General features: G+C 55.1%; 13 protein-coding genes across 13 annotated transcripts; 8 read left to right on the forward strand and 5 right to left on the reverse strand.

The window, feature by feature from the left end:
* Positions 1–32: 32 nt before the first annotated feature.
* BAUCODRAFT_123618 (uncharacterized protein) lies at positions 33–1,277 on the reverse strand (the record flags this gene model as incomplete). Its single annotated transcript, XM_007679555.1, has 2 exons — positions 33–1,205; positions 1,257–1,277. The coding sequence occupies 2 exons, from the start codon at positions 1,275–1,277 to the stop codon at positions 33–35; spliced, it is 1,194 nt and encodes a 397-aa protein (XP_007677745.1).
* A 94-nt stretch (positions 1,278–1,371) lies between these two features.
* On the forward strand, positions 1,372–2,050 carry BAUCODRAFT_529379 (uncharacterized protein). Its single transcript, XM_007679556.1, has 2 exons — positions 1,372–1,931; positions 1,990–2,050. The coding sequence occupies exon 1, from the start codon at positions 1,522–1,524 to the stop codon at positions 1,711–1,713; it is 192 nt and encodes a 63-aa protein (XP_007677746.1). The 5' UTR covers positions 1,372–1,521; the 3' UTR covers positions 1,714–1,931; positions 1,990–2,050.
* An 844-nt stretch (positions 2,051–2,894) lies between these two features.
* On the forward strand, positions 2,895–3,255 carry BAUCODRAFT_35141 (uncharacterized protein). Its single transcript, XM_007679228.1, has one exon. The coding sequence runs from the start codon at positions 2,950–2,952 to the stop codon at positions 3,163–3,165; it is 216 nt and encodes a 71-aa protein (XP_007677418.1). The 5' UTR covers positions 2,895–2,949; the 3' UTR covers positions 3,166–3,255.
* Positions 3,256–3,959: 704 nt separating this feature from the next.
* Positions 3,960–5,200, forward strand: BAUCODRAFT_25251 (uncharacterized protein; the record flags this gene model as incomplete). Its single annotated transcript, XM_007679159.1, has 3 exons — positions 3,960–4,447; positions 4,503–4,856; positions 4,882–5,200. 3 exons carry the CDS (start codon positions 3,960–3,962, stop codon positions 5,198–5,200), a joined length of 1,161 nt encoding a protein of 386 aa, XP_007677349.1.
* A 766-nt stretch (positions 5,201–5,966) lies between these two features.
* Positions 5,967–7,619, reverse strand: BAUCODRAFT_35143 (uncharacterized protein). The gene is made up of 2 exons (XM_007679229.1): positions 7,113–7,619; positions 5,967–7,055 (listed from the first exon to the last, which is right to left on the reverse strand). The coding sequence occupies exons 1-2, from the start codon at positions 7,547–7,549 to the stop codon at positions 6,338–6,340; spliced, it is 1,155 nt and encodes a 384-aa protein (XP_007677419.1). The 5' UTR covers positions 7,550–7,619; the 3' UTR covers positions 5,967–6,337.
* A 135-nt stretch (positions 7,620–7,754) lies between these two features.
* Positions 7,755–10,671, forward strand: BAUCODRAFT_35145 (uncharacterized protein). Its single transcript, XM_007679230.1, has 2 exons — positions 7,755–10,032; positions 10,089–10,671. The coding sequence occupies exons 1-2, from the start codon at positions 7,939–7,941 to the stop codon at positions 10,179–10,181; spliced, it is 2,187 nt and encodes a 728-aa protein (XP_007677420.1). The 5' UTR covers positions 7,755–7,938; the 3' UTR covers positions 10,182–10,671.
* On the forward strand, positions 10,620–13,372 carry BAUCODRAFT_527822 (uncharacterized protein). Its single transcript, XM_007679557.1, has 3 exons — positions 10,620–11,404; positions 11,457–12,725; positions 12,783–13,372. Exons 1-3 carry the CDS (start codon positions 11,058–11,060, stop codon positions 13,105–13,107), a joined length of 1,941 nt encoding a protein of 646 aa, XP_007677747.1. The 5' UTR covers positions 10,620–11,057; the 3' UTR covers positions 13,108–13,372.
* Positions 13,373–13,510: 138 nt separating this feature from the next.
* On the reverse strand, positions 13,511–14,258 carry BAUCODRAFT_25256 (uncharacterized protein; the record flags this gene model as incomplete). Its single annotated transcript, XM_007679160.1, has 3 exons — positions 13,511–13,818; positions 13,878–14,178; positions 14,229–14,258. 3 exons carry the CDS (start codon positions 14,256–14,258, stop codon positions 13,511–13,513), a joined length of 639 nt encoding a protein of 212 aa, XP_007677350.1.
* Positions 14,259–14,969: 711 nt separating this feature from the next.
* On the reverse strand, positions 14,970–16,526 carry BAUCODRAFT_527737 (uncharacterized protein). The gene has a single exon (XM_007679558.1). The coding sequence runs from the start codon at positions 16,116–16,118 to the stop codon at positions 15,201–15,203; it is 918 nt and encodes a 305-aa protein (XP_007677748.1). The 5' UTR covers positions 16,119–16,526; the 3' UTR covers positions 14,970–15,200.
* A 238-nt stretch (positions 16,527–16,764) lies between these two features.
* On the forward strand, positions 16,765–17,581 carry BAUCODRAFT_149177 (uncharacterized protein; the record flags this gene model as incomplete). The annotated part of the gene is made up of 4 exons (XM_007679559.1): positions 16,765–16,791; positions 16,879–17,215; positions 17,274–17,425; positions 17,480–17,581. 4 exons carry the CDS (start codon positions 16,765–16,767, stop codon positions 17,579–17,581), a joined length of 618 nt encoding a protein of 205 aa, XP_007677749.1.
* An 868-nt stretch (positions 17,582–18,449) lies between these two features.
* BAUCODRAFT_123626 (uncharacterized protein) lies at positions 18,450–19,334 on the forward strand (the record flags this gene model as incomplete). The annotated part of the gene is made up of 2 exons (XM_007679560.1): positions 18,450–18,475; positions 18,530–19,334. 2 exons carry the CDS (start codon positions 18,450–18,452, stop codon positions 19,332–19,334), a joined length of 831 nt encoding a protein of 276 aa, XP_007677750.1.
* Positions 19,335–19,609: 275 nt separating this feature from the next.
* Positions 19,610–21,353, reverse strand: BAUCODRAFT_35150 (uncharacterized protein). Its single transcript, XM_007679231.1, has 2 exons — positions 21,212–21,353; positions 19,610–21,157 (listed from the first exon to the last, which is right to left on the reverse strand). Exons 1-2 carry the CDS (start codon positions 21,331–21,333, stop codon positions 20,044–20,046), a joined length of 1,236 nt encoding a protein of 411 aa, XP_007677421.1. The 5' UTR covers positions 21,334–21,353; the 3' UTR covers positions 19,610–20,043.
* Positions 21,354–21,610: 257 nt separating this feature from the next.
* Positions 21,611–22,642, forward strand: BAUCODRAFT_149180 (uncharacterized protein; the record flags this gene model as incomplete). Its single annotated transcript, XM_007679561.1, has 2 exons — positions 21,611–21,825; positions 21,880–22,642. 2 exons carry the CDS (start codon positions 21,611–21,613, stop codon positions 22,640–22,642), a joined length of 978 nt encoding a protein of 325 aa, XP_007677751.1.
* Between the last annotated feature and the right edge of the window lie 697 nt (positions 22,643–23,339).

Genomic DNA, 23,339 nt, shown 5'->3' on the forward strand with positions numbered 1-23,339 from the left:
TTGGTAATGACGAATGGTGGTTACAAGCTAGTTTACAGGTGCGATTTCATCGCTTTCATCCCTTCGTGCACCTTCAAGGCCCGCCTCGCGCTTAGATCGAGCATCACCTCCTCGCTTCCGCCCGGCACTGTGATGGCCTTTACATCTCGCCATATACGCTCGACGCGTTCTCCGCGTCCACCTCGTGTCAGGCCGATGCCGCCCAAAATTTGCACAGCTTCGCGCACCACATTCTCAAGCACAATGCCTGAATGCGCTTTAAGCTGCGCAGTCGTGCCAGCAAGGAGGAAGATACGTTCTTGAGGCTGCAGGTGCTCGAGCTGGAAGATCAGGGTCTCCAACCAGGCTTGAAGAGCTTCGGTTTGTCGACTCATGTTGGCGATCTTGAATCGTATGACGGGCTGTTCGACCAGCTTCCTGCCGAATACCTCTCGGTTTATGGCGTAATCAATGGAGTCTTCTAGGCACACTCGTGCGCACCGGAGTGATTGCATGCCGATGAAGAGGCGCTCATGATTGAAGTTGGCCATGACGTACTGGAGGCCTTTTCCACGTTCTCCAACAACCATGTCTAGTGGGACTTGGACGTCGTCGAGGTCTACGAAGGCTGTGCCAGCTGCGTTGGACCCCGACATGACTATATGTCGGGTAGTCAGGCCTTCGGAGCGCTTGATGATCAGGAGGGTGAAGCCACCGCTAGGATCCCGGACTAGTGTCATGAAATATGTGGCGTACATACCGCCGGTGATCCACTTCTTCTGCCCGTTAACAATGAAGAATTGACCGTCCGAGGACATTTGCGCTTCGGTTTCCAAGCCTTGCACGTCGGATCCAGCGTTGGGCTCCGTGACGGCAAGAGCGACACGGGCCCTTCCTGACAGGATTTCGTCAATGACAACATTCTTGATCTTGTCGGTACCGTGAGCTTGAAGGGCAGGCGTGCAAAGTGTCGTGCCGCCTAACAAGCCGTTCTCTACTCCGACCCCACCTACTCGTCCGAACTCATCATGGAGGATTAGATCGTGGAAACCATCCCATTCCGCGGGGTTCACATTGCCAATCACAGGATATTTGCCTCGCCACTCTGGAATGATACTGGCGCCGGAAGCCACAGGCATCAGCACCCCTGCCGTAGCTGCCTCTTTATAAACGCCATCTGGAATACTGGCAGTCTGTTCCCACTCACTGACATGGGGAATAAGTTTCTGCGCCTGTCAGCTAGTCGTCCGGGCCGAGTGCGAGGCTTCACAACACACCTGCTCGACCCACTCTCGCATAGCCTTCCGTAGCCGGCGGTGACTGTCATGGTAGAATGGGCTTGGTTGACCCCTCGCCCACGGTGCCTCTGCGTATGGGATGGTTGACCCAAACGTCCAATCTCGCCGCGTTTGCTCTGACAGTACTGACATGGTGGCTTGAACTGCTGCAGGTCGAACATGGGGAAGAGCATTTGACATAGTCCATTCTGTCTCGGCTTTGAGTTGAACAATGACTTAGAGGCCACCGTCTAGACTGCGGAACATGGGGGTATTCGGAATGCACGCGACGCTTACAATGCCGAAGAACGGAACCGTCGGCCCCCTTCGGCAGCGCAGCCCCACATTGCTCCGCTCCCGCGGCTCGTCATGCCGGATCCTTACGACGGGATGTGTTAGTGTAGGATCCCAGAATCCTGCAGCCCTCAATCGCGCTAAAAGGTCCGCTCACCTCTGAAGTAGGGTCGGCAACTCCCGCAAAGTGGTCGTACCTGCGGAAACCAGCCATTCGCCGAACTTTTACCGCCAAAGCTGTCACAGAGAGACGTCCTCTGTTGCATACCATCTGCATGAACCGCTGTCCGCGCGAACTCCTCGTCAGCATCTTCCGATGCCATAAGACTTCAATTTCGGGTGTTCGACACCATCTTAAGTGCTCCTCTGCCGTCTCGGTTGGTGCGTGCTTGTGGCAAGCTCACGCAAACAATTACTGCTGACGGGCCGACATAGTAAGTCCTCGACCGGTGTGACTATGGCAGGCTTGTTCGGCGGAACTGCAAGCACTCCTCGTGCTCTGACACTCCATACCTACCTGTATGATGCGCATTATGCTACGACGCCTAGGCACTGCCTTCATATACCGTCGCTGCTCCCACATTGCGACGATTCGGTTACTGATGGACCAACTGGCAAATTAGATGCCTCTCTTACCTCCGTCGCTTTCTGCTTTTCTTTCCCTTACGTGCGTCCTTGTACCATAACACTTATTTTCTAAGCACGCATTAATACAAGCCAGATTTCATTAAACGTTCAAAGATCCGAAGCACACATGCAACGCGGTAGAGGTTCGGGTGTCGCTCGCTGTGGGGTGGCATGGGCCGCGAATGTTCTGATGGTAGCCCACGCGGCATGAGTCCGGGTTCTGGCATGAGGTCGTCAACACACGGTGGGGGTGCGATGGGTGGTCGACTGATGGATGGAAGTCCTCGCGGCGGCGGTTTCAGTACCCCTCGAGCATTATCGCCATACTGCGGAACTCCACCGCGCGGTTCTCCTCGCGGCACGAGTCCGGGTGCTAGTCGGGGACAATGACCCTTTCGTGGGAGTCCGCTGAGCGGTCCTCCTCGTAGTATGGGTCCAAGCATCGGTCGGAGACCATTACAAATGCGCACGGGCCTGGTGCGCAGCTCTCCTCGTAGTATGACTTCGAATATCCGTCGCGGACCATCACGCTTGCGTGGATGGCCGATGGGTGGACAACCAACGATCATCTCACCACGACGCACGGGCGTATGGCCCAGGACGGAAGTCCAGCGGCGTTGCTCAAGCGGTCCACCACGTAATTTCGGATCAGCATAAGAGAGTACCGGCCTGAGAGGCCGCAGCCTAAGCAACCCGAGGTTGTACCCACCAGGCGCCGGAAGTCCCAGTTTTGGGAGATCACCGAATTCGTCAAGCAGAGCAGGGTCACCTCATGGCGGTATCCGATCTCTTTCAGCGCGCGGCACAGGTTCAAGACCCAGCCGTTCGGCAAGCCTGCCAGGCGGGTCACCTTACCTTGGCAGTGGCTGGGGTACTCGGGGTCCTGGTTACTTTGCGTCACGAGTATGAGTCCGGCTGGTGGCCGCTCCTCGCGCCTTCCAAGTCCAACGGGAAGAGGGGTCCCACGCGGCGATGTTCGCAATACTAGCTCTCGTTTGCCACGGTCCGGCAGTCTCCTCGATCGTCAATCTCCCGTGCGAATGCGTGACGTTGAATGGTTGAGATTGACCAACCGCCATCATACCAGAACGAACAGGCCGCAGCGTAGCAGGCCCATTGTTGGGCATAGTCACCTGCCTAAAGCTTCAAAGGCTGTGCGGAGTCCAAACACTGCCAAACTCGCGCAGCCTGCGGCTACTTCACGATCGTTGAGATTTCCGTCACCGAAGAGGTTGTCGATACCGCTCAGATCCACGTCTTCTTGGTCAGACACGCAGCGTCACTCGTCTCCGAAGGTGATCTATAGATAGCATGCGCGGAATAACACTCCCTCGCTGGCCCGAATAACAACGTCTTCATCGACGATTTCCGTCGGCCAGTCCATCGCGCTTGAGACCGGAGGAGGTGCCGGCGTTGTTCGGCCAAGGGAAATCGCCCGGCGGTGACCATCTCCGACCGCAGCATCTTGGCAGCGCTGGACGCTTGCATTCTCCTGTTCGGCAAGTGGAGCGTCTGCATCATCACATCGCACCACATCTGTAAGCAGTCCGGATCTCGGTACATCTCGGTTCACACAAGCTTGGACCACAAGAGACTCAGAGATCTCTACCATCATTACGTCCTCAGACAGGGAGCTAGCCAGCTACAGTAGGAGGTGTATCGTTCGGCCTAGGGGCTAAAGCGTCTCTCCAGCCTGCCAAAGACGCCTCTGCCCGGCTCAATACTGCCTTTATTATTCCTATTCCTACAGCTCGCAGTAGTGCAAGCTGAGACCACGCCAGCATGCCTCCTTCCGCCAACAGGAGGAACGGGTCTCGATTCTATACACAGCAGGTTCCGATGCCGAAGCACGAGAAGTTCCCCAGCCAGCATTGTCAACTAGCCTCAGGAAATGGTCGACTTCCCAGTACACCAGCGAGCGAATCAGGTTGGCAGTTTGCACAATTGGGCAGAAACTCACGGACGCCAGCCCTTCAAGAAGCCACACATCTAGAAGTAATTCAGTATGCGGGGGGAACCAGCCCTGAGTCGAAGCAATCGAGATCGGAGAACCCCAACGAGCGCCACCGGTTGGCTGCAGCCGCAATCAGGCACTTACTCAGGGATGCCAAACCCTCTAGGAAGCCACACATCCAGAAGCAACTCGCCATACGCTTCGCCTGCAGGCTTCGACTGCGAGGTTTGGTAATGCCTTCCCTCGTGATGAACGGGACGCAAAGCGGCGCGACTCGCTTAGCCGTCGATATCTGGCAGAATCTGACGTACCGAAGGTAGAGATGGTGGCCAAAGTCCTAGCAAGAGCTACCCTCGCAACTCGTTTTCAAGGCAGCCCGCGCTTGATCGAAACCCTGGACGGCCGGTGCGGGAACCCCGGCCGTCCGGCTATTCTCCGGAAACGGCAGGCAGGCTTCGGGACATGAGAAGGAACCCAAACGTCGCCGACAACGCCGGTGGTGCAAGGTATAGTGGTTGCGGAGGACGTCGTGATAGCGGAAGGCGCGTTGGTGAAGGACCTGGCGACATTAGTTGGTCCGGGAAGGGTGGAGCATGCGATGCTGGAAAGCATGGCGGGGAAGGGAGTGGTCACGGCTGGCATGGGGTGGACGGGAGATGTGGCAGCGGTGCAGGACTCGGTGGTATTGGCGGATACGGCGGTGATGGAGGGTACGATACTGGAGGGTATGGTGACGGGGAACGACAACAGCCATGGCTTGCATGGGCCCGACCAAAACTTTGGCGGTGGTGGAGGACACGGAATCGGTCGACCCAGTTTCGATCCGGACCAGTCCGCCCATCACCAGGCTCCGCTAGCCCACCATAATCGAGCACAAGCGACAGCAACACCGCAGCAGCCGGTGTTTTACTACCAGGAAACAAATTCGCCTACCATTAACATCGGTCCGCAAGTCCAATATGCGCCACAATGCACCGACTCGTTAAGTTTTCAGCCTGACTTCAGCGACAGTCATCAACATATGCCTCAGAGCATATTATCAATGCACGATTCTGCGCCAAGATACTGACCTCGCACTGCCCCAGCTTTCAATGACTCGAGCCAGTTATCGCCCAACGTCATTACTCCGGTCACGAAGAACCTCAGTATGGGAGCGAACAACATATAACTGGCACCGTCTGGGACATTAGTGTGTTCATCTCGACTGCTCCAGCTCCGCGGCGGACGAAGCGGCGCATAGGCACTGAGGATACGCACCGCAAAAGCCTTCACATGCCCCACCACCTCTTGCACGGGGTAGCGAGCATTACGCAGACCCGACGATGGAACAACTTCCGGCTTCTGTGCCGGCACCGCACTCGTACCCTGGCGACGTATATGACGCGAGTGTCTACGACACGGCTATTCACCGAGCACCGAACCCCCGCCGCCGGCGCCCTTTGTTACAAGCGACCCTTATGCTGGTATGTGTCCGCCGTAACCGCTACCTTACGCGCTGCAAGTGCCGTCACGTGCATACCCGCTGCACAACGAGCACGCCAGCCTGCCTATACAACAGTCTCCAGTGTACACGCCAGCCTTGCCACCCAACATGAGCACCGCGTCCCTTACTTCGCCTGTGAGACCACGGCCGAGCTATATCTGTATGGACGATAGCATGTGTAGGACGGCTCCGCCGTCGCAATCAAGCGAGCAAAATAGCGTACGGGCTCACGGCGCTCCGATCGTGGATGACGGCGACTATACCGGCAACCATGGCGACGATGGTAACGATGCTGGTGCGGTGGACGATGCTCTGGCAGATGACGCAATCGACAATAACGTGCGGATAAGGATAATGACGCCGACTATAGCGACGATGGCGATGGCAGCGACGACAGCAGCGATAGCGACGATAGCGACGACAGAAATGTCAATGATGACAGACATGACAACGATGATTCCAGACATGACAACGACGATGAATACAATAAAAATGACAGAGTGGTCGACGGGCGTTAGGTACGATCGGCAGACCTAGACCAAGCGAGATGTCTACGAAGACAGCGCAACGGCGAACGATAATGCCGCGCTGTGTATGTAGATGCAATGAGCGTATGCAAATCAACGTATGGTAAGGCACAATGGTGCCACGAAGTCAAAGTCAAGACCGTGTCAGACGTGCCACATTTTGAACGCCACGCTAAAGTCATGCAGAAGACGAAGATTATGCCTGCGCTTCTTTCACTGCAACGGGCGATTGCGACGGCTCCGCAGAAGCGCCAACGGCAGCATCCGGCACAGTGTCGCTTGCCGTCACCAGTGCAGCGCTGGCGACTGGTGCACTGCCTGCTCGATTCGCAGCCGCGGCGTTGAGCCTTTGATCAAGCGCTTTCAGCGCCAAGGCTCGTCTGCGTTCCGCTTCCGCTCGTCTGCCGCCACTGCCTGCGCTACTATGGTTCATGATACTTGGTAGACCTCCCTCAGACCGTGCTGCCACGTTTTCGTTCCCGGCATCAATGGCGTCCTCAGAGAACGGCGTGCATACATTCAGCTGCACCAGGAGAGCGTAGATGCTGTCGCACAGAGGCGCTAAGAACGGATGCATCCCATCTGGAAAGAACGCGACGAACGAGAAGGTGTCGCTCGCATCGCCACGCATCTTCGCGCTTTCACCTGTTGCGGTGCTCGTGAGCTCCGTGATGCGGTAAAAGCGAAGGTAAATCCAGCTGGTTAGGAAGCCAAATAAGCTAAGCCATAGTGCCGTCCAAGTCCCGAGGAGAGGTCCGGAAACGATGTTGGCCAGTGTGAAGATTGCTGGGAAGTGCTTTATCCGAACACGAACAGTATTGCGGAACAGGGAGACGGTATGCTCGGGCACTAGCTGTTTGAGCGAAACAAGAAAGCCCGCTTCAAGTGCTAACAGGCCTTGTATCGGTGTTGGGCTGCACACAAATATGTCAGGGTGAACACTCTTTGCTTCATGATAGAACTGAACGTACAAATCAGGCGTACGAACAGAGGCATGCCATATAGCATAGACGCAGAAAGTGAGCAGATTGGGTATCGTGCAAGCTACCAGCAAGAACTTCGCAAACTCAGTGCCGCCCCATGCTCGTTCTAGATACCGTCCGCCGAACCAGATGACGCTCGCGCTGATGGCAAGGCTGACAACATTGTTCTCGATAACGGCTGCTGTAGCGAAAGTCCAGGGGTAGCGAATCGATCTGATCGGCACAAGAGCAAGGAATGGAACCGCCCATCTTGGATCTGACAAGTAGTTGGCTGGCTGTTGTGCGAGCTGGCTTGCAGGCACTGATGGCAAAGATGCTGTCCAAGAGCGGAAGCGTAGGATAGCGTTCAAGACGGAGAAGGCGAGGTTGGCTAGAAACAGTATACGGGTCAAGGGCGGCAGATTGATGTTGAAGCGTGTTGGCATCCTGGCGTCTGTCCTCTGTAGCTATCGATGCTCCATTCTGTTTCGAGAAGTCTGCCGTTGTGGCTTGAAGCTCACCCAGGTAAGGCTCTAGAACAGCCTTGAGTTGAAGGATGCCTCGATGAGCGGACCGCTCCGGTCCCTTGGATCAGATCTGCAACGCCAGATGCGTGGGTTTGGCAAGACTACCTTCACTCAGAGCATACATATGCAATCTCTTTTGCGCGATCAACCATTGCTGTTCCGTATGTCGCACCGATAATTAAGCTTGCACTGTTGACGAGACTTGATCAAGTCGCATTGGTCAGTCATAAGCTGTCACGCGACGCGCCGCCAATGCGCCTACACTCAGGCGAAACTCGGAGACGACACGAATCCAGCGAACAGTCACCATGCCGCTCCACTCCGATCACCTAAACTACCTCATCCTTCGCTACTTTCAAGAGAACGGTCTGGAGAGCTCTGCCATCGCTTTCCACAAGGAATGGCATCGACCACGGGATTTCCGGAACCCGGAGAGCTTCCCCTTCGCTCGTGCCGTGAAGCGGAACGACCTGTATATGTTGGTCAATGAAGGCCTCTTTCTTGATGCAGCGACCGCGCGAAGGAGAGATCAGCCACGGAGGTACCCATGGGCGGACGTAAACCCCCGCGAGCCTATGGGCGAGGAAGAAACTACGCTACTTGAGAACGGTGTGGCCAGCTCTGACAGCAGGCCTACTACGAGTAGCGGGAAGAGGAAAGATCGGCCTTCAACTGCCAATGCCAATGCCAATGCAGCGAAGCAGATCATGCGGGCGCCTGATGAGTTTCCGGTGCCTGCGCCCAAGCGGCAACGGAGGACGTCAGTCACTGATGGAGGAAGTATGGTCAACGGCGTCATGGACGAGACTATGGAGATCGACGTTGTGACTAACGGCTCACCGGATGTCGGAGCTGGACAGGACAATGATGCAGAAGCAGCCACCACCGCTTCAGGCGAATTAGACGTTGAGGCTGAAGCGCAGCCTGCGCGCTATGACAGCATGGACCTTATGACCCAGACTGAGACAAAGATTGGCCCTCTGACTAGTACAATGTACTGGAAGCTAGACAAGCCCGGCGCCAGAGTTTTTCAGAGCGCCTTCAATCCTGACGCTTCTGATCCGAAGAACGCGAGCTTGATGCTAACGGTAGGACAATCTTTGTGCCGCTTGTACGACGTCCCGCAAACTCTGGACGGAACCTCCGCAATTGAACACCAGGATGACCCCCACCTGCCACCACAGGGTCTAATCATGGCAAGCGCATGGCATCCAAAGGGCCACACGGCTGCTTGTGCAATGCAAGCGATCCTGCAACTCTCTGACAGCGGCAGTGACGATAAGCAAGATCAACAACACCCAATGCAGCTTATACTCAACCACGGTCGCGATCACGGCAGCTCTGCATGGGATGTTGATGAGACTTTGCTGCAAGCGTCAAGCGTCGTGCTGTGTGTCCGATACAGCCCTCAGGGCAGTTATCTGCTCGTTGCGCGTACTAACACTGAAAGAGGGCTGGTACAGATATGGAAGGTACCAGCCGATGTGCAGCAGTCTGCCAGTGAGGGTCTGGAAGATCACAACGTGGCGAAGCAGCCGATTGCATGGTGCATGTTCGATCGCCAGCTGCTCGATGCCTGCTGGATCGGAGAAGATACTTTCATGGTCAGTGGCTCGGCGGGCTTGGCGAGGTCCTATCGCCTCTCAGAAGCACGAGAAGTATGTGCGGAGGATATAGATGCAGACAATGTTGCCATCCGTGGCCTATCAGAACTGAGCTCCCGCGTGGTGGAGACGGAGGAGGAGTGCGACAAGCTACGCTTCGATGCCGAAGTTGGCGTTGCTATCTATGCCTCGACCGAGGCGAAGCTGATGATCATGAGAGCGATCTTCCCCGAGTCAAACTCTGGAGAGGGTGCGGCCGGTTCTTCCACGTCCGGCGCTGCCTCCGTAGAGTTACCTGGAACCTTAACAGCACTGGCATTTCAGCCACCACAACAAGTCGATCGAGGCGGGCCAGGACAGGGGCCCAGCGATGCCAGCGACGGAAAGAGCGCTATACTCGGCGCCGCCTTCGAAGAAGGCTTTGCTGTACTGTACCGCATCACGAGCTCATTTGATGCCCGGCGCAACATCCTGTGCCAAGTATACCGTCAAGTCCAACTCGCGGACGGCCCTGCATTCGCGCTTGCGTGGTCACACCAGGGCACGCATCTTGCAATTGGCGGGCCGGAATTAGTGCAGGTCTACACTGCTGAAGCCCTGTTCTCAAAGAAGACGAACAGGCTTGGACAGCATGAGCCGCTTGTGACGTGGCGACCAGACCAAGCTGCTACGAGGAATAGTGAGGCGACAGAGCCAGCAACGAGTGGTGCCGTAGAAGATGAGGATGAAGCGAGCATTGAGCCGAGTCTGAGTTGGAGTGCAGACGGAGAGAGTTTGGGATTTGCGCATGAACGACAGGTAAGGACAGGAACGTTTCCACCTTATATGCTGTGATGCTGACGATCCTCTTTCAGCTGGCTGTGATACGGTTTAGGCCGCCCCTGCACAGCGCCGCAGGTCACACAATGCAAGTGGTTGAGGCGAGTGCTGAAAGTGTAGCCTCGTAAGAGAGTCTAGCAGTTTCATTGTCTGGAAACTCGTTACAATAAACGTGCTTGGCCAGCTAGCCATATGTTGTGTGGGCAGTGTCACCGGAACGCCCGGACGTCCATGTCACAGTTGCCTTACCTTCTGTTACTGCCGCAAATGGCAGCCGTCTCCACTTCACTCATCGACCCGGAAGTCTCCAGCTTTTCCAGGATCCACAACCGCCCCATAAAAGTGCGGAGCATAACCGCGTGGGGTGGCTTCGTACCTTAATCATGGAACTGCGGACAAAGCGGCGTTCTCGCCTCGACGAAGATGCCGGCGTCTCGGCGGCGGAGTCACATACATTTACACACATTCACTCGACCAGCAAAACGTTCACTCTCCCGATAGCCAGCCAACTCTGCCAGGCAGGCAAGACCTAGTTCGATCGATATCGGACGGAAGGCTCTAGCCGGCAGATTGACTATCTCTCTTTGCCGATACTGTAGCTGAGCCGCCAAGTCGCTGGAGTGGCTTCCGAGGTAACGGCAGCATTTCACCAAACTTTCTACAGCATCGGCAGTCGCCTTCATAAGGCCCGCCAGTGGAGAATCTCCATTGTGTGCAGGGATCTAGAGCCCGCCGACGTCGAGTCCCGCAGCCCCACATCGATCCATCTACGCGGTGGCGTGGAGAAGGCAATGAGTCGCGGATCAACTTCTTGTGGAGCAATCTCCATCTGAACGTGACTGCTCCTCCATGTCACCCTTCCGCCGAGTGGATACATATAGTGTAGACCTTCTCCAGCTGTGCATAGGAACGTGGTAGGTTGTTTGGCTCTCCACTTCGTCTTATTCTTACGCACTACTTCTTACACCCTCTGGTTGGAGTGTTTAGAAGGCACACAGCACAAGATGTCTGCTGTTCCTAATCTGCCAGAGAGCATTGTTCGCGTCGACCCAGTCCATGCCAACCCGTACAATACTAAGAACGGTATCTCGCATGTCGAGCAGGCTCCGCTGGTCCAGGAGCCTAAATCGAATGGCGTCCCTCACACAAACGGAGTTGCACATACCAATGGCGTAAAGGCTGAGCCGGAGTGGCTACTACATGACGTACCTGTCGAAAACCAAAGACCCATTAGAGTGATTGTCATTGGTGCCGGCTACTCGGGTGTCTACTGTGGCATCAGGATACCGGAGCGGATACGAAACTGCGACTTGACCATCTATGAGAAGAATGACGGTATTGGCGGCACATGGTATGTCTGAGCATTTCACGGAGTAGTATGACTGGGCTAATCACAGCGAAAGGTACGAGAACCGCTACCCGGGCGCGGCCTGCGACGTCCCATCGCATAGCTACCAATTCTCTTTCAATCCGAAACCAGACTGGTCATCACTCTACGCCCCTTCGTGGGAGATTCGCGACTACATCGAGAGCTCGGCGAAGAAGTATGGCGCAGACCGCTTCATCAAGCTGCGACACGAGGTCACCGATTGCGAATGGCGGGAAGATGAAGGCAAATGGCACGTGAAAGTGAAGAAACCTAACGGCGAGATCTTCGAAGACACTTGCGAAATACTTGTCAGCGCACGTGGTCTACTGAACAACAAGCAATGGCCTGACATTGAGGGCCTGCGGAGCTTCCAAGGCGAGATCATGCACTCCGCGGGTTGGAACGACAGCTACGACTTCACTAACAAGCGCGTTGGCATCATTGGCCTGGGCAGCAGCGCGATTCAGATCATTCCAAAGTTGCAGAAGATTGCCGGGGCGCAACTTAATTGCTTCATCCGTGGCCGGACTTGGATCTCACCGCCGCTCGCTCAGGGTGTGCAGGACAAGCTAGGCATGGGTGACAAGTTCAACTTCTCCGAGGAGCTCATTGAAAAGTTCAAGAAGGATCCAGAGGCCTGGCTCGATTTCCGTATGATGGTTGAAGCGGATGCGAACAATATCCACGCCGTGACGTTAAAGGGAACAGAGATGCAGATGAACGCGCAGAAGGCATTCGAGGACGGCATGAAGGCGCGGCTGAAGAAGAGGCCGGAGTACTTCGAGCGGTTGAAGCCGTCTTTCGCGCCTGGCTGTCGGCGTCTGACGCCTGGCCCAGGTTTCTTAGAGGCTTTGGCTGAAGACAATGTCACATACACCCGCGACAGAATCGCCAAGATTGAGCCAAAGGGCGTTGTAACGGAGGACGGCAAGCTGCACGAGATTGACGTACTAATCTGCGCGACGGGCTTCTACGCTTCGGCCGCACCACCGTTCCGCACCGCAGGATTGAACGGACATACGCTGCAGAAGCACTGGTACACACGGGCGACCAATTACCTGTCGCTCACGACGGATCAATTCCCGAATCACTTTTTCATGCTGGGCCCGAACGGCGCGATCGGAGAGGGCAGCTTAACGATGATGATTGAAAGTACCGGCGACTATATCCTCAAGGCTATCCGAAAGATCCAGAAAGAAAACATCAAAAGCATGGTTATTAAGCCTGCTAGAGTGAGGGACTTCACCAGGTACTGCGATGCGTACTTCAACACTACAGTCTTCATGGACGATTGTCAGTCATGGTGAGTCTCCAGCACAGCTCGTCACACACCACGACAGCTTACTGACTACACGAGCAGGTACCGCAAAGACGGCCAAGGTCGCAGCAGCGACAAAGTCACCGGGTTATGGCCGGGCAGCACACTCCACTGCATCGAAGCGCTTCGTAGTCCGCGATGGGAAGACTACGAGTATGAGTACGTTCCAGAACCAAACGGCGCGGAGATCAACCAGATGTCGTGGCTCGGCAATGGCTGGGGCCTCACACAGCTAGGTGACAATGTGCGGACGGTGGATCTCGGCTTCTACCTCATGCCGATGTTTCAGGAGAGGGACATCGGTGTGCCGCTGCCCGGGAAACCAGAAGAGAATGAGCAGTATCGCATTCGACCGTGGAGTTACTAGGACTTGTGAGATACTGAAGCGGGCGCGATGATGGGTGGCTTTTGGCCTGTAATGCGAGGCGTTTGATAAGCGACAACGAATGGAACATATCTTCTACGACAACCCAAACAATCCCATGATGCTCTGTCTCCGCTTCAACTTCTTCTGATCCTTGATGCGTTGCACGGCGTCGCTGATAAGGTTCTCCGGCAGGCTGCTTTGTCTCTGGCGCTCAATTCCCGCATCACGGTCTTCGGTCAAGATCGTGCGTGTTCGTTCCGTTAGCTTGCTTTGCGGCCGCTGCTTGCTGTGTAGAAGCTGCCGCATACTGTCGCCACATTCGGATTGTTGAGCCCAGTCCGGCCGATCATGGAATCTAATTTTCGGACGCATGCTTGCACTTCGGCTCAGGGATTGCTGTTCGTCACTCGGTATATATGCTGATCGTGCCAAAAGCCGGGACGTCGTCTTGGTCGGCTGTGTCAGGCTCGCGTTCGTACTGCGCCAAAGAGCCATGCTCGACAGCATGTAGCTTTACGTTTGGCTGAGAATGGGGTTGAACCTCGTCAAGCTTGACAATAAGGCGGCGGTCTGCTGCATCGCCAGGTTGGTAGGACAATCGCCGACTCTCGCTGCGTTCAACGGTGTCATTGCCTTGCGCCTGAACCTGAGTACTGCTGGGATCGTGACCATGTTCAGAGCGTGATACTCTGCGAGACTGTGTGTGGGACGCTACATCGCACAGTTAGCGGCGGTGACGACCTGAATACCAAGGAGCCAAGAAAGCGTACCTTGATCAAGCGCTGCTTGCAGGCGGCCGGGGTCAACACAGGGTTTACCATCCGCCGTAAAAATGGGCTTCGAACGTTGTCTGATAGCGAGGGGCCGACGAGTGCGTGGCTCATTCGGTGCTTTGGCGGAAGTCTGGGGGGTCGTAGTCGCAACAAACTGTTGTGCTGCACTATGCGGGAAGTACGGCAGTCGTTGGTTTAATCGATCGGACTCTTGCCATTGCAAGGCTTCAAGCTTTTCGCATAAGAGCATTGCGTTGAAAGGCTGATTGTAATGCTTCCGACTTTCCATTGGCGCATGCTGCTTCATTGTAAGTAACAGGAGGGCTATCCGGTACCTAATCAACGTACCGTTGCGGGCATCATGGTCGCGACAGCCATTCCGACGAATCGCTGTTGACTTGTTGGACTGGTGGTGAACACAATGCGACACTTCAACGATCGTCGAGACGCAACAGCACGTACAATGGTCGGAAAACGTATGAAGGCATTCACTCAGGCGGTCGCATCGTTATAACCGTACATTTATGGCTGCACGCACCACGGCCCCGTGCCTGGCTATCGCGCAGGGCTTCACCGCGTGTGGCGTCATGCCGACCACAACCTTAAGCGAGCTAAGATCACGATAGACGCAATCTAGCAGCGCCACGAGGAACGTGCCTTTCATGTCTCTGAGATCCCGCAGTGTCAGGGCGAGGAGAAACTTCGGGCTTGCGACCGACTTGGTGAAAACGTTCCCACAGTTTCCGCTACATCATTTGAATGGGCTAGCCGCGAGCGCCGACAGTGTCCTGAGCCGGCAGAGGTTCACGCAATCGGTCTCGTATCGCTTCGCGACCGTACCGCGTCCCTGTCGTTGACGGAGGAGGCGTTACGAGGGTAGCAGATCCCCCGCATGTTCCTTCGGACAAAGTGTGTATTCACCGAAAGGATGAGCGGTATGACTTTCCTTTTGTCTGGAACGCCTAAGAACGCCAAAATTAGCTTTGCTGTCTTATACTTTCTGCACCCCTGTAACGGCTCATAAATGGCGGCTGAACTCTCCCTACAACGCGCTGACCGCTTATGGTGAGTTGAAACACGCCAGACTGAGGAAAAATTTGCTTGTCAAATATATGAGGCGGCCTTTTCGGGCATGAGCTCCGCAGTCTCTCGACATGAGAGCAGGACTGCTATCTATACCGTTGAAAACGAAGCGAGTCTCGTGGGGAAGGGTCTCCTGACCTCCAGGCAGCACATTAAAACACATCGGTCAATATCGCGTGTGTGGGAACGGCGTGAGACATGTTCTCCTGCAGATCGCGGTGCCGTTTGCGCGAAGCGTTAGCCATGCTCATCCTCCGTCAAGCCTGGACACCCTTCCATATCCGCGTCTGGATAGCGATACTTGCACCAGAAGCAGTAGTGGTACTTCTCGCGCAAGAACTCAACCACCCTTGCGAGCCTTTCAGCGAAAGTGAGAGATTCGAAGGCCTCCAATTCCGGATCATCTTCAACCGTTTCTTGCACTTCATCACTAAATCCAAGCCGGTCCTCTGTCTCCGCGTTAAGGTCATCGTAGTCCGGCTTGCGTGATAGGCTTTGGTCGAGATCATATCGCATTCTTCGCTCGCGGTCTCTGTCTTGCCGTTGCTTGACGACTGGCCGCCATAATACGTTGATACTTTTCACCGGTGGCAGCTTCTCGTCGTGTGTGTCTCGAGATGCTTCTCCAGCTTCCTCGTCGCCAGGCGCAGCAGTTTCGAAAGCTTCCAGCGTTCTCATCGCACTCCACATCATACCTTCCGCGCGTCGCTCCTCGCGCTCGTTCCTCGACCGCTCCCGAAATCCGGCCTCGTCCACTTTTCTCTTCTTCTCTAGCCCCTGCATAGCCTCTGCGGTCTCTCTGACCTTGCGCTTCTTCTCGCTGTCCATGCCGATGCCGCCACGGTCGTTTTTAATTAGCAGCTCAATTGGCTGCGTTCGCGCATCTCCAGACTTGCCTAATGCGCCGCCTTTGAAGCCCATCATGGCCATCATCTTGGCTCCCTTGTTAGACGCATCGAGCTGCGTCGCGAGCGCAGCCTCTCGCTGGGTTCGTTCCTTCTCGGCTAACTCCTTCTTCGAGAGTACACGACCGCGCTCTGCAGCTTCCTTCTTCAAGCGTGTGGTCCGCTGTAGAGATGTCTCCTTGGGAGTAGCAGGCTGTTCGGTGAAGGACATGGATAAGTAATCATCTTCATCCTCGCCGTCTCCACCCATCTTCCCAACCCCCTTATACAGACTGTTACCAAAGGAAGACCCCGTTGGTGAACGAAGAGCGTCACAATTGCACCTACCTAGACTGCTGAAAGTGTCTATACTTCGATGCACCACCGCTGGAGGAGCTGAGAGCCGATCGATGCAGCTTCACCAATGACCTCGTGTCAGCTGCAGGTACAATGCAGCGATATCTACACGTCGGCGTAGCATGCAGTAGATGACGCTCTTGCCAATCACGCAAGAATGACAGAAGTGAGCATCGTTTGAGTCCAATCTAATTTCGAGCGTTCTCTCAGCACAGTGAGCTTAATGATCGGGTTGGGTGCGTGGCGTGGCGGGGGTCGACGAGCGTGAGCCGCTTGACAGTGCGGAATTGTGCCTTGGCAGCATTTCTCAGGCTTTGTCACGCATTGCGAAGCATCGAAGTCCCTGCGTTTCGTAAAACGCAGCTAATCCTCCCCGAACGGGCAAGTGCCGGTAGTTGGGTGGAGCTACGGGCATTGGAAGAGCATCGAAAATGCTCCATGATGGAGTATGATGATAGCTATATAAGCACTCTCCTCCTGCTGTGCCGCACCGTCAACGATCCTGCATTCGACACTTCGCATCACTCCCTGTATTTTTAAACTACCACACACAGCCCACCATGGCACCAAAGATTGCAATCGTTTTCGTGAGTTATGCCCTGCAGCCACCCGTGACTGGTTGCTACGTGTGAACGTCGTGTTTGAAGATACAGTACGCTCATAGTTGATCGCAGTACTCCACCTGGGGCCACATCAAGGCTCTGGCTGAGGCCGAAGCCAAAGGCATCAAGGAGGCCGGCGGTTCATGCGACCTCTACCAGATCCCCGAGACTCTCAATGACGAGATCTTAACCAAGATGCATGCCCCGCCAAAGGACAGCAGCATTCCAACCCTGCACGACCCAAGGACGCTTGAGCAGTACGACGCCATGCTGTTCGGCATCCCGACCCGTTACGGAAACTACCCAGCTCAGTGGAAGGCATTCCTCGATTCGACTGGTCACCAATGGCAGACTGGTGCCTATTGGGGCAAGTATGTCGGCGTGTTCATCAGCACTGCTACCCCAGGTGGTGAGTATCATACCGACATGAAAGAAAGCTAGGACGTTTGGAGCTGACATTTTGGAAGGTGGTCAGGAGAGTACTGCCATCGCGGCCATGAGCACTTTCGCCCACCATGGCATGATCTACGTGCCGTTGGGTTACAAGACCACCTTCGGCCTCCTGGCTGATATGACCGAAGTCCGTGGCGGTAGCCCGTGGGGTGCCGGTACTTTCGCTGTAAGTGTTCACCAAGTATGATCCCGGAGTGCCGTACTGACGATTGTGTAACAGGGCCCTGACGGCTCGCGTCAACCAACTTCGAACGAGCTCAAGCTCGCCACCGAGCAGGGCAAGGCCTTCTACGGCGCCGTGTCGAAGGTCAACTTCGCGTGACTAGATGGTGGTGCCGCCGGGAGGCAGCAGCCTGCGCAGAGCGGTGGTGCTGCGGCGACAACATCAGGCGGCGACTCGCAAGCTGCGAAGCCGGCTGGTGTGCCGAGCGCAGCACAGCAGCAACAGCAAACATCTACCGCGCCTCAGCAACGGGAAGAGAATGAGAGCCAGGGACCTTGCGGCCTGCCGTTCAAGTGTTCAGTAAGCTAGGATACAAACCTGATTAGCTAAGGAGGCAATACATGAACTCTATCATGAAGCCTATCCGCTCGACCGCAAACTTCAGAGCGATTGCGACGAGCGCATCTCAGTGTGACTGGTGTCGGTTGTTGCAATGTCGTAGAAGCGGAAGCCACTTCCCGGCTATGGCTGGCTCATGCCACCGATGTCCTACAAGCGCCTGCCAATGCTATCCGACCATGCCATCCATTTGCGCCACTCCTCACGCTTCTGGCTCTCCTCATTGCAGCATCCGGGTATCAATCATGTAACAGATTGAAGTGCCATGCCACATGATCCACAAGCTGAAGAACTCTTTGGTCAAATCGTGAATTGCTGCTGATCTCAAACTTCTACTTCTAGGGCATTGATCTCAAGGCTGGCATTGCGACGACCTTCCTTTTCCTGTTACTTGATCCTCTTCACGTCCATTCGCATATGCAATACTTGCCCGAGAACCGGTGGAAGCTGCTGAGACGGTTGGTGTAACGAGTGAATGCTGGATTGTGAAGGGGAACTTGTTGATGCTGTTCCCCACTCGCATCCTCTTCCGCACAGACTTGCTGGCTAGGTACACTTCCAACGTACCTTAACTTACATTTGGAAGTCCCTAATTTCCACACAAATCGTCTTTCATATCCCTCCCCAAATGGCAGATCCATTTGACGCAGCACTGTAAGCCAAGTCCCATGTCCACGTAAAACCATCTCACTGATTCGCTTCAAACAGCGATCTTCTCCGCCGTCTTCCACCCTCCTCAACCCAACAGAACCTCAATGGCATCATATCACTACGACCAGACCTCGAAGAAGACCTCCTATCCTCCGTCGACGTCGCGCTAACCTCCAAGCGCTGCCCGAAGTCTGGTAGAGACTTCCTATGTTGCGACTATAACCGCGATGGCAGCTCCTACCGATCGCCGTGGAGTAATCAATTTGAACCACCCATAGATCCAGAAGATGCCGCAGACCTCATACCGGGCGGTCGAGTGCGGAGGATGGAGGTAGCGCTCAACAGTGCGGTCGACGTGTACCGGGAGCTCTACTACGAGGGAGGCACTAGCTCGGCGTACCTTTGGGCACTGGAGGAAGGCTTTGCGGGCGTGGTTCTGTTCAAGAAGACCTCCAGCGCTGGTGGTGGGAAGGGGAGTTGGGATAGCATACACGTGCTCGAGGTTACGGAGGCTACTTCCAAGCGTTCTGCGCATTACAAGCTTACCTCGACCGTCATCCTTGACTTGGGACTGTCATCTGCGGCAGTGGACAGTCTAGATCTGGCCGGCAACCTTACACGTCAGACACAATCGGACAACCCGCTGAGCGGCCTAAGAGACTCAGAGATCGAGCAGTCACATGTTGTTAACATTGGCCGCATGGTAGAAGACATGGAGACGCGGATGCGCAATCTGCTGCAGGAGGTCTACTTTGGGAAGGCGAAGGATGTTGTTGGCGATCTGCGGAGTATACAGCCATTGAGCGAAGTGGGAAGGGAGCGGGATGCACATCGTGAGGTGATCAACAAGATGGGCCGATAGCATGGAGCCGTGCAATATCCGGTTATTCAAAACCATCGCATCTGTTTGACAATACGGCAAGGCTGGTCGTGTGATAACGATGCATTTGACCTGGGCGCAGCTTTGCCGCACTAGCGCTACGGTGAACATCAAGAGCCAGACCGTATGATCGTTGAGCCCTGTCCGTCGCGGACAACTCATCACCGGCCGCTGAGACGTTGTAAGCTCTCGCCAGCCGAATCATGTCGCTGCCAACCACGAAGTAGCCGGCTGACTGCACTCACGCAGGATCGTGGTAGAACGACAGCAAAGATACCGATCAAGCAAAAGAGATTCATCCCTCATCATGCGGGAATGTCAAGGACATTCACTGGCGGCTCCTTAGAGATTGACTCCTCGAAGAATCTATATGAGCTTTGTTTGTCTTGGTTATCAGACTGACTCTGGTCTGACTATACTTTCCATCCAGTGGGTAGGTATTCACATAGACCACTCTACTGCTGACGAACGGTACCTCGTTGCGGCATCTTCAGTGTAGTGCTTCAGCTTGTGATGCCGAAGTGGATCAGAAAGATGCCACGCTAGCAGCCGCCCAAATAAAGCGAAGCTGAGGCGACGAAGTAGCCTGCAATGCATCATTGCCTGAAAGAGACTCGCAGGTGCAAGAGTTGTCAGTCACTAAGCTACGCCAGACGCCTACGCTGTAAGCATATGTACATTCCACGAAGCTTCACCGCTCGCCTAAGATGCCCGCAATCTGCAGACAAAGATCGAGTATGGTAAGATGCTCGTCGCTGCCATCGACCAGCCTCTTGTCCACAGCAGAGAAGATGCAAACAATCCTGGCTTTCTGCCTGTCTCCAGTCGCTTCGTCATGAACAACCACCCGGTCATAGAGCTGGTTCACGATCTGCGACGCTGACCAGCCTTCTGCGATGAGGTCTTCAACCACCTTCGCCACCCGGCCGTAGATGGTGCCCTTCGAGCTCGGCTGCATTGCTGTGAAGAGGCTATCAATGGTACCATCTGGGATGACGCCGGCGATGTCTTCAATGCTGCGGACGGTCACTGCTGGGGATTCGGCACCCGTGGTCTGCTGGTCGACATCCATAGCATCCTCGTCCTCATCGTCTTCTATCTTGGCACGCTTCCGCTTCTTGTCCGGCAATGTGCCAGCCGGCGCTTGTACAGCGCCCACCAACTTCGCAGCGCTCTGCAAGAAGGTTATTGCCTTCCTCAGGTCACCCTCACTGCACCGCAACAGCGTCTCTATCACGCCATCCTGCAACCTTACGTTCTCTAGCTTAGCAATGTCCTCCAAACGCTTCCCAGCATTTGCCTCATCGAGACTCTTGAAGCGAAACTTGCTACATCGACTTGCCAGCGGATCAATGATCCTCGTCACATAGTTACAGATCAAGCAGAAGCGCGTAATCTTACTGTATGTCTCCATCGTCCTTCTCAGCGCAGACTGCGCGTCTTGAGTCATGCTGTCTGCCTCGTCTAGGACGACAATCTTGTAGGGCGGGCATGGGTACTTCTTGCGGTACTCCTCTCCTGCTGGACCGGCAGGAGGGTTGGAAAGTTGCATGCGGGCGAAATCTTTGACTTTCTCGCGGACAATGCTGATGCCGCGCTCGTCAGAGGCATTGAGCTCAAGCACTCTCGACTTTATCAGCTCAGGCCCGTACAGCTGCTTGGCAAGCGCCAGCACTGTCGACGTCTTGCCAGTACCGGGTGGCCCGTAGAAGAGCATGTGCGGGAGGTTGGAGGATTGAAGCATGCGCCGGAGCACGGTGACGGTATGATCTTGCGCAGTAACGTCGTCCAGAGACCGGGGTCGGCTTTGTGAGACTCCATTAGCATATAGTGCGTGCGTACAATGACTGACGACGCACTATTTCTCCACCCATGGCTGAAGCCTGTTGTCCTGTGTGGGCGCTTGTTGCTTGGACGAGCTCGCTGACGCCGCCGCCGCCGCCGCAGCTTGTCTGGCTCGGTTGTCAAAGAAGCTCGCCATTATTACAAAAGGCAAAGAACAACAACGCGATGAGTTGACCTCCAGGTGCTAGGAGTTAGGTCATTGACACCGACGCGTAGATGGAAGACGCGATTCACTTCCGAAGATCCGCCGAGCGAGCTGCTCTCAATGCGCTTACGACGACGCTTACTACTTGTCCATTCCCGACCACACGGTATGCTTCACTTGCCTTTTCTGAGCAAACGAAACGGTCTCTGGGGCGTCTATCGATGATCATCCAAACAATGTACATACCAAGACCTTGCCGAAACAAGCTATGAGCGATGACACCTCCTCGTCCGCAGCAACATCTTCCGACCATGCAGGCGAGAATGGCAGACACAATGCCGTCCCGACAGCGCAGGAGATCGCGAAGCGGCGGAAGAAGAACAGAGAGATGTTCAACAAGAAGCGTGGTGAGCTGCTGGATGACCTACTCAAGAGTTTGGATATTCTTGCCTACGCCGAGCTGAGCATTATCTACTACAAGGAGTACGAGCCCAGCGCACAATATCTACCTATCCACCCTTGCTGACAGACTACCAGCTGCTCATTCCTCCGCTTTTTCATCAGAGCTATTGTACAATTTGTCTGCCTAACACCCAAGCCGGCCATTTTCCCAGAGCCTCCGGCAAACAGACCGTACATCGGCGGCATACTAGGCACGAATCTCCTGTGCATACTTCTGCATGTCGTATTCGCTCCACCATCGGCAGGCGAGGCTACGAGGGGCTATCTCCATGGCGGCCTCGCACTGGACTTCATCGGCCAGAAAGGTCCGAGTAGCAAGCTTAATCTACTGCTGCTAGATGTGCTACTTGTCGCCATACAGATTGTACAACTTTCGGCACGTGTTACGAGACAGCGGCTAAAAGACGACTCAGCGCCTGTCCGCACAGCAACTCCTCGTGGAACACCCGGAGTCCCTCCGACGAGCGTGCAGGATCTGGACGCAGAAGAGCGCGGCGTCCGACGATCGACCGAGCAGCACGACATCGAGATGCAGACCCTGAACCCCACGGGCACTGCTATTGCGGCATCTGATGAAGCGTCCCCGTCAGAGCGAGACAATCTGCTCGCCATAACAGCTCCACGCACCGATGCCCACATTTTTGATGCATTCAATTCCGGCCAGATTGTTTTGGCGGACCTCGATATCGTCAAGACCATCAAAGAGCAGCTTTTAGCATATCAGAGTACACCGCAGGATCCCTCGCCATCATTCAGCGACATGCGAGCGAATGTCATTGGGCAGCTGATAAGGTGGCGTAACGGCGCTACTGTTGGTCGGCCTGCGGAGATGGGCTGATTGTAGATGTGTAGATTACGATCGATCACTTAGCGAGGCGTTCCGGTGTTATTGTGTGTCGTGAAACCAAGTGGGTGGAGCTGGGACTGAAGACGGATATAAACCGGCACGAGCTAGTGCGGCTTATATCGAACGGAGCGCTGCACATTGACCAAGCATTTGAGTTTTGCAGATGGACCGCACCAGATGAACCGCACCAAATGAACCGCGTGGCCGGTATGAACGTGTGGATCGTGCAGAAGTACTGCCGAGAGGACGCTGTCTGCTGCGGAAAAACTGCCGAACCTGAGAGGACTCAATATGACCGGCGCTCAATTGGTGGAACTCATGTAGCGCACAGAGTTGAGCGCGCCGTATGCGGCTGAGGAGCCCGAGCGATGAACCAGACTGCGGAGCTAAGGGCTGATGGCGGGAGTCCTGAGAACAGCACCTTTGGAGGACTCGACGATGACTAGAAGCAGACTTAATATGGTCGGGTGGTGGAAGGGTCTCGAGCTTCGCGGTGCGTTTGAGCTCCAAGGATGGCGGGTAGCATGGGCACATAGCTCTTGAGCCCAGACCTGCATGTAGACTACCGAATCAATGCAAGTGATGCATCGCCGTCATCGGCCTCGGATCGTCGACGGCTCTCATTAAATATACTAAATCAAGTCAGAGTCGTATTGCCTGAGGATCGGAGACTCGAGGATGCCAATTA

This window comes from Baudoinia panamericana, assembly GCF_000338955.1.
Source record: "Baudoinia panamericana UAMH 10762 unplaced genomic scaffold BAUCOscaffold_8, whole genome shotgun sequence".
NCBI lineage: Eukaryota > Fungi > Ascomycota > Dothideomycetes > Mycosphaerellales > Teratosphaeriaceae > Baudoinia > Baudoinia panamericana.